The sequence below is a fragment of the Ranitomeya imitator genome, chromosome 2 (genome assembly GCF_032444005.1).
Source record: "Ranitomeya imitator isolate aRanImi1 chromosome 2, aRanImi1.pri, whole genome shotgun sequence".
Classification (NCBI taxonomy): domain Eukaryota; kingdom Metazoa; phylum Chordata; class Amphibia; order Anura; family Dendrobatidae; genus Ranitomeya; species Ranitomeya imitator.
Window position 1 is genome coordinate 201,974,395 of NC_091283.1, and position 8,985 is coordinate 201,983,379.

Below are 8,985 nucleotides of genomic sequence, written 5' to 3' on the forward strand. Positions count from 1 at the left end.
TTGCCCATGACCACTGCAGCCAATCACCCTGCAATGTCACATTTAGACATGACATCACCACTGAAACCAAGTAAACAAAGACCGGTCGGGGGAAACACTAGTTAATCTTTGAGTAGTGAATACTAGGAAGTCATGTTAAGTATTGGCTCCCCCCCCCCCCCTTCTCTCAAGAGCAGAAAACCTCTTCGAGAAAACTAAGGGTACCGTCACACTATACCATTTCGATCGCTACGATAGTACGATTCGTGCCGTTCCAGCGATATTGTTACGATATCGCTGTGTGACACGCAGCAGCGATCAGGGATCCTGCTGAGAATCGTACGTCGCAGCAGATCGTTTAGAACTTTCTTTCGTCGCTGGATCTCTCGCTGGCATCGCTAGATCGGTGTGTGTGACACAGATCTAGCGATGCGTTTGCTTGTAACCAGGGTAAACATCGGGTTACTAAGCGCAGGGCCGCGCTTAGTAACCCGATGTTTACCCTGGTTACAAGCGTAAAACTAAAAAAAAACAAACAGCACATACTTACATTCTGGTGTCCGTCAGGTCCCTTGCCGTCTGCTTCCCACACTGTGACTGCCGGCCGTAAACTGAAAGCAGAGCACAGCGGCTGTGCTTTCACTTTACGGCCGGCAGTCACAGTGCGGGAAGCAGACGGCAAGGGACCTGACGGACACCAGAATGTAAGTATGTGCGGTTTGTTTTTTTTTAGTTTTACGCTTGTAACCAGGGTAAACATCGGGTTACTAAGCGCGGCCCTGCGCTTAGTTACCCGATGTTTACCCTGGTTACCCAGGGACCTCGGCATCGTTGGTCGCTGGAGAGCTGTCTGTGTGACAGCTCCCCAGCGACCACACTACGATTTACCTACGATCACGGCCAGGTCATATCGCTGGTCGTGATCGTAGGTAAATCGTATAGTGTGACGGTACCCTTAGGAGTTGTTACATGAATGCCTGTTCAATAGGAATTACTCACAAAATCACGATCCGCTACAGCAAGTGATTGAAAGGAATCAAATACATGAAAAGTACGGTAGGTTATTTATCAAACATTTATTATGGTCAATGATGGTAGAAAAAAGTTCCACATAGAATGCACATGACCAGTTTGTGTTTTTTTTGTTTTCTTCAAATAAATAAAACATCTGAGCAACTTTTAAACTGCACCATACCCTCCCCTCCTCCCAAAAAAATTCCAGAGCCCACCCCCCGGGGGAAGAAACCGAACAAAAATAAATGATCCAAGTGAACAACTGCTAATGAAAAGCAGTAAACAGCCATAATGGCTTATTGTCTCCACCGGGAAGTGAAGAATCCACAAGAACATTAGAGTTTTCTGTGTTCCAACATTCTCAAAGTTCTTGAGTCCAGTATTTACAGAATTTTAGCAGCCATAGATCGCTCCCATGCCTATAACTCATCCTTCTCAGTCTCCTCTCCTTCAGGAGGAGGTCCTCCTGCACCATATAGTTTGCCAACAATCGGTTGTACAATATCTTCTAATTCCTTCTTTTTAGCTTTGAACTCTTCAATGTCTGCATCTTGGTGGCTTTCCAACCATTCGATCTTTTCTTCTACCGCTTTCTCAATGGTTTCCTTATCTTCAGAAGACAACTTGCCACCAAGTTTCTCCTTGTCACCTATCTGGTTTTTCAGGGAATAGGCGTAGCTCTCCAGCTCATTCCGAGAGTCGATTCGTTCTTTCAATTTCTTGTCGTCTTCGGCGAATTTCTCAGCATCGTTGACCATCCTCTCGATTTCCTCTGGCGTTAGCCGGTTTTGGTCATTTGTAATTGTGATCTTATTTTTGTTGCCAGTGCCTTTGTCTTCTGCTGTAACTCTAAGGATACCGTTTACATCGATTTCAAATGTAACTTCGATCTGAGGGACACCACGAGGAGCTGGGGGAATGCCGGTAAGGTCGAATGTGCCAAGAAGATGGTTGTCTTTTGTCAGTGGACGCTCACCTACAAAGACAAAGAACATAGTCTTTATTGACCTGTCAAAAAGGCTTGTGGACCTGGATTCTCCAACTATTGCTGAAGAGGTGAGAGAACTCAAATGACCGTCAAAGCAAAACAGTCAATGTGGATCTGCCCTTTTGTTTCACAGCAAGTTCAGGGAGGTATCTTCGAAACCAGACAACATTTCTAACCTTACTATGAAAAAGTTTTCCAAAGTTTAGTCAACCTTTAACATTATATCACCTAGCACCCTCAAAAGCCATTATATGAATATTATTGGTTGTAAATATTTAGCATGAACGTATGTTGAAGGCTGGAGAATTAGCTTGTCCATTTAGGTGTCAAAATAGTTTACCTTCATAAACCTTGATGGTGACAGTAGGCTGGTTATCAGAGGCTGTAGAGAAAATCTGGGATTTCTTTGTTGGTACAACAGTATTTCTGGGGATCAGCTTAGTCATGACTCCACCAACGGTTTCAATGCCAAGAGTCAGAGGGCACACATCAAGCAAGACCAAGTCACCTGAAATGAGATTATATCGTTCAGAGATCTGCCTGGGCAACCTGGACTGTGAAATGGAAAAGAATCTTGCATTTTCTTACCAGTGTCTTGGTCTCCTGAGAGTACTCCAGCTTGTACGGCAGCACCATAAGCCACGGCCTCATCAGGGTTGATGCCACGGGATGGTTCCTTGCCATTGAAGAATTCCTTCACCAGTTGCTGGATTTTGGGAATACGAGTGGATCCTCCAACCAAGACGATTTCATCAATGTCAGACTTCTTTAGGTCGGCATCCTCCAGAACCTTCTGGACTGGTTTCATTGTGGAACGGAAGAGGTCCTACAAGTAGTAAGAAGTAATTTAGAGCTGTCCTACAACGTTCCAGATACAATTGTATTTTTTATTTAACTTTTCCTTACCATGTTCAGCTCCTCAAACTTGGCACGGGTTAGAGTTTCAGAGAAGTCTTCTCCCTCAAAGAAAGATTCAATCTCAATTCTTGACTGATGTTGAGAAGACAGGGCTCTCTTCGCTTTCTCCACTTCACGACGCAGCTTCTGCACTGCCCTGTTATCCTTACGAACATCTTTGCCGGTTTTCTTCTTGTAAAGCTTGATGAAATGCTCCATGACACGCTGGTCGAAGTCCTCTCCTCCCAGATGGGTATCTCCATTGGTAGCAACTACTTCAAAGACACCATTGTCGATGGTGAGCAGGGACACATCAAAGGTACCACCACCCAGATCAAATACAAGGATATTCTTCTCTCCTTCCTTCTTGTCCAGACCATAAGCAATGGCAGCTGCAGTTCTGAAAACCAAAGCATCCATATTAGCACACAAGCGTAGGGAGGGGAATGGTAATTAACCCAACATGAAGACCATCAAGAAACAAGTTAAAAGGGAGACTTACGGCTCATTGATGATCCTCATCACGTTCAACCCTGCAATGGTACCAGCATCTTTTGTGGCTTGACGTTGGGCATCATTGAAATAGGCAGGCACTGTGACAACAGCATGAGTAACCTAGGACACAAAAGAAAGTTAGGAACAGTCGAAAAGAGATGAACCCACCCACACAAGCTTGTACAACCCCATATGCCAAATTTTAACAAGTTTATGTACCTTTTTGCCAAGGTACTGTTCAGCCGTCTCCTTCATTTTGGTCAGAACCATGGCAGAGATTTCCTCTGGGGCAAAGGTCTTTCGCTGATCTCCTACATCCACATCAATGTAGGGCTTAGTCTTCTTTTCGGTAACCTAATAGTGAAAAAAAAATAAAAAATAAATATTATAGTTTGTATGACATTAAGAAAAAGGCAAACGCTCATGTGGCTACTCCAATTTCTTCCAAGGGCTTTGATGATAAGATGGTGTGCCAATTCTCTACCAAGGCACTCATGTTTTCAGTATTTGTGAGGGTCCGAGAAGTGATCAACACTTATGGGTCTACAGAATCAATATGCCATGAAGGTTTTTCAGAAGTAAATCCCCTTTAAATGATTTTCAGTATCCAAGGCCCAGATCTGAATGACCTGCTTTTGGTCAATATCCTTAAGTAACTAGTTGTACAAGAAGACCTAGACCATCTTGTGACATTTTACAACACTTACTTTAAATGGCAGATATTTTATGTCCTGCTGAACGGACGGATCATTCCATATGCGACCAATAAGACGCTTGGCATCAAACACAGTGTTCTCGGGGTTGGACGTCAGCTGATTCTTGGCAGCATCTCCGATCAATCGTTCACCTTCTGGAGTGAAGGCCACATAGGATGGGGTGATTCGGTTACCCTGGTCGTTGGCGATGATCTCCACACGCCCGTTCTTAAACACTCCAACACTAGAAAACAAGAACAAAAGTTATCAAAAAAGGTGGTCAAGTTTAATAATCCACCCAAAAAAATAAGAACAAAATTCAGCAATAGTTATTAAATGGAATGGATGTAAATGTGTTCTGCAAAAATTAGTTTTGCCCGTAGTATTTGGGAGTGGGGTTGTGGAAATAGATTAGTAAAGTATAACGTGGCACAGCTGTGTCGGTGCTCAAGAGAGGTTTCCCACACCAGTATATAGTAAGTAAATAACTTGGCACTCAACTTGGTGGATAGTGATAATAAAGAAAACAATTTTATTACTTGAGTAGCAGCCCAGCAAAAATAAACGTTTCGGTCAAACAATCAGACCTTCTTCAGTAAAACCGACTGCTGGTGTGTAGATGTATATAAGGCACTAGTATATGTGGAGAGGCTCCTATGACAGAATTTTATTTCTATGACCTCTATAATGAATGTTTTAGAAAGGAACACTCAGAGAATGCAGGTGCAATAGGAATGGAATCCAAAGGTTTAACTTAAAGTGCGGTGGTCTAAACCACAAAGAACAGGAGCAGCGATGATTTAATGCACGGAGGTACATGGAGCAGTTGCCATAAAGAGTTGTCAGCGTAGGTGAGCTCCAGTATTAGATAGGCAGAGGGAGTACATCAACGCGGTATCAACCAGCGGTGGATACCGCGTTGATGTACTCCCTCTGCCTATCTAATACTGGAGCTCACCTACGCTGACAACTCTTTATGGCAACTGCTCCATGTACCTCCGTGCATTAAATCATCGCTGCTCCTGTTCTTTGTGGTTTAGACCACCGCACTTTAAGTTAAACCTTTGGATTCCATTCCTATTGCACCTGCATTCTCTGAGTGTTCCTTTCTAAAACATTCATTATAGAGGTCATAGAAATAAAATTCTGTCATAGGAGCCTCTCCACATATACTAGTGCCTTATATACATCTACACACCAGCAGTCGGTTTTACTGAAGAAGGTCTGATTGTTTGACCGAAACGTTTATTTTTGCTGGGCTGCTACTCAAGTAATAAAATTGTTTTCTTTATTATCACTATCCACCAAGTTGACTGGAAATAGATTAGGCCTAGGGAACTTATTGGGGTTGTAGACTACTTTGACAAATTCTTAAACGTAATAGTGTTCCATAGAAGATAAATACGTATGCCCATGTCCAGCATCGGTGCTGTTCCATCGATGTCGGCACTTGGTCTACAGGTACTTGAGTGAGTGTTGTGCCAGTGGTGCAAACTGTGCAGCTACCCAAGGGCCCATGGGAGGCAAGCGGACCCACTGCAACCTCCAAAGCACCCTGTGTCACAGTGCTGCATTGTGAGAGGTGTCTGGAATGCAAATTACTCATTGACCGTTCTTGCCAGGGACCTGCTCTTCCATGTGTCCACAGACAGAAAAGGGCCCCTGAGCAAGAACAATACATGGGCCCATTGCAGCCCAAGAGGTCATATAAAAAAAAAAAATTGCAAAATTGCATCTGCTTTGGAGGTAGAAATGGAGCCCCTTTACCTCTCAGGCCCCTATGCAGCTGCACAGGTTGCACCAGTGATATGTCCACCGCTGCCTGGCCCAAATAGGTGGAGTAATGCAAAACAAATGCATCTGCAGAATACCAGCCTTGCATGAGACCGTGATAGCTGCTGCAGAGTTTGGTATTGCAGCGCGGCCTCTTTTTGGCAGAGAAGACTACCGTACTTTAAATTCATATTTCCAAGAAAACTATACTCAATGGGGCGGGTTTTCTAATCCTGTATGGCACATTTGCAGATTAGATAGCAGAAACTTTCCTACACAAACATTAGACAGGATCAGAAAATCTTCCCCATGAAATATAGTTTGCACGGAAATAGGACTATAAAGTAGTACTCTCTGCCAAAAAGAGGCCACTATGCAATAGAGCTGAGCTGCTATACCAAACTCTGTCAATTAGCTTGAGTGGCGCTGTTGCGAATCATAACTACAAACATGTCATATAAAGTGTGTGTGTGTGTGTGTGTGTGTGTGTGTGTGTGTGTGTGTGTGTGTGTGTGTGTGTGTGTGTGTGTCCACATTCGATATTTTACTTTAGTATTTGTAAGCCAAAGAGGGTTTACAATCAGTGGAAAGGTATAATAGAGACGTCACCGTTTCTGTATTTATCACCCACTCTTGGTTTTAGCTTACTAATACTGAATGTGTGAACGTGGCCTTAAAGGGAAGGATTGATCCGAATACTAGATCTACAGGCCCCGTGCATCCTAATTCTACCCGGAGGCCTTCTCCATGGTAAGACAAGCCTTCCTGCAGCCTAGACACCCTGTGTGATGAGCGGCTGACCACCACACGTATCTGCAAGTAATACCCATCTCATTGATCGCAGATAGTCACTTACCAGGAGTAAGTCGTTCCCAGATCGATCCCGACCACGGTGCCAACATCTTCCCTCTTGTCGTCATCGTCGGCACAAGCACTGGCCAAGACCAGCAATACGACTGCCAAGAGCTTCATCCTGACCATCAGATGACGGCTTCTAAACCCGACTGAGAAAAACACCGCTCTGTACTATAGTGTCGCCCTGTAGAAAGAAGAAGACGTTACACATACAACATAAGCGATGGATCCTATAGGAAGCCCTGCATAGATGCAGCAGGGAACCTCCGCCGCCGGAAAACAGGAATAAAGCAGGGTGGTGCCGCGCAGACAGCCCACCTCCCCCGACCAATGGGGACGCAAGCTGGCGAATCATGGGCGGCAGGAAGGAGGGAGAGAAGCTTCTAGACACAGCACGGTACCCATTCTTCTTCCTTTGCAAGGAAGGGTGAGACCCAGAGCATCGTGTCCACGTAGACTAGGAGATCACCCCCAAAAATGAAGAGGGCAGTAAAACACTGGAGGATCCCATGGGAGAGGGCAGGATGAGAGACGTACAGTCAGCAAAAAAGGGCGAGAGGAAGAGTCCAGGCGCCATATAATGTAACATAATAAATAATCACTAATAACCTAGAACAATGGCGCAGATATGCACGTACTGTCAGCAAAACAGGGCGAGAGGAAGAGTCCAGGGCCGTATAATGTAACATAATAATCACTAATAACCTAAAACAACGGTGCAGATATGCATCAAAGTGAGATGATAAAGGTAAGAAGCAAGTGACAGATGCAGAATGATCATTATCCACAACCGATGCCCCATACACATGCCATAGGCTCCACCGCCCCATGCTACAACATAGGGAAATAATCTACATAAAACCAACCGATCCGGTGCCAGTGAATGAGATGCCAATGTGCAGTCACCTCCACCAGCGGGCACATCCCCCACAGAAAAACAGCTTATAGTCAGTGCCAAGGCCCCGGGACCCCCCAGCGCCCATCCGGGCACATACCGATCGTAGGCCGCTCCCAGTTCTCTCTTTCTCTACGTTCTGTACTCGCCGGTTGCTGTCAGACTGACGTACCATGCGCCGCTTCCCGTCTTTTATACCTTCCCGGCCGGCCAAAGTCGTGGAGCGCAGTGATTGGATCGAGCGCCACGCGTTGGACTTTTCTGATTGGCCTGCTCTTCCTAAGCTGTCGGCACCGGATTCGCACACGTTCTGGTGACGTCAGTCCTCCACTCTGACTAACAGCCCCCGCCTGGGTCTTTAGTGATGCAGCCAATCAGAAGGCTCGTAGTGGCACCTTGAGCGGCTGCGATTGGCTGGTGAGATTGTCAGTCGCGGGTGCCATTAGTTTCTGGAGGAGTCCGTCGTAGCGCTCACCTCCTCATCTGTCAGTTTCGTCAGAATGTCGTCAGATTGCGGCCTGCGGGTGTGAGCAACACGGGTGTAATTGTGAGGGGCGCCGGGGATTGAGCCGTGCATGGGGCGGCACATAGACCCCCCTGTGACACCTCTCTGCACACCGTGCCCATTCATCCCTACTGTACAGTGACTAATTACCTGAAGGGGTTAACCCTCCGGCAAATTCTACCACCTACCAGGCTCACAGTAGGTATTAGAGACCCCAAAATGATAACTATTCAGAGACATGGCGCATAGTCACAGGAGCAACCCTGACATGTATGGCTGCACGTGCTGAGAAAGTGCCCACACTGTCCGCACCCAGTACCATGGCCACCATACAGTATGATGCCCCCTCAGTATGATATCACCACAAAGCCCCTCAAACAGTATGATGCCCCTACACAAAGTATCACATACTGCCACTCACAGTATGGTTCCCCTCGCACAGCATAATGCCCCCAAAGTATGATGTCACCACAGAGCCCCTCAAACAGTATGAAGTTAACAATGCTCACACCCTATGATCCCCACACAGCACTCCTCACACATTATGATGCCAAACAGTATAAAGACTCAACATTGACCCTCACACAGTATGAACCCCCACAGTGCCCCCCTCACACAGTATGATGCTCCCATACTGCCCCTCACACAGTATGATCTCCAGACAGTTCCTTTCACACAGTATGATGCCCCCGCACAGTTTGATGCCTCCACAGTGTCCCTCACACAGTACTATGCCCTTACTGTGCCCCTCAAACAGTATGACATTGGCACAGTGCCCCTCACACAGTATGATAGCCTACAATGCCCCTCACACAGTTTGATGCCCCCACAGTGCTCCTCACACTGTATGATGCCCCCACAGCGCCCCTCACACGGTGAGATGTTGCCA

The 8,985-nt window shown here is 46.0% G+C and overlaps 1 protein-coding gene across 1 annotated transcript; it reads right to left on the reverse strand.

Annotated features, from left to right (window-relative positions):
• Window positions 1-1,040: 1,040 nt before the first annotated feature.
• On the reverse strand, window positions 1,041-7,829 carry HSPA5 (heat shock protein family A (Hsp70) member 5). The gene is made up of 9 exons (XM_069748493.1): window positions 7,692-7,829; window positions 6,698-6,880; window positions 4,081-4,312; window positions 3,593-3,727; window positions 3,381-3,493; window positions 2,888-3,278; window positions 2,570-2,807; window positions 2,322-2,489; window positions 1,041-1,969 (listed from the first exon to the last, which is right to left on the reverse strand). The coding sequence occupies exons 2-9, from the start codon at window positions 6,820-6,822 to the stop codon at window positions 1,413-1,415; spliced, it is 1,959 nt and encodes a 652-aa protein (XP_069604594.1). The 5' UTR covers window positions 6,823-6,880; window positions 7,692-7,829; the 3' UTR covers window positions 1,041-1,412.
• Window positions 7,830-8,985: the final 1,156 nt, after the last annotated feature.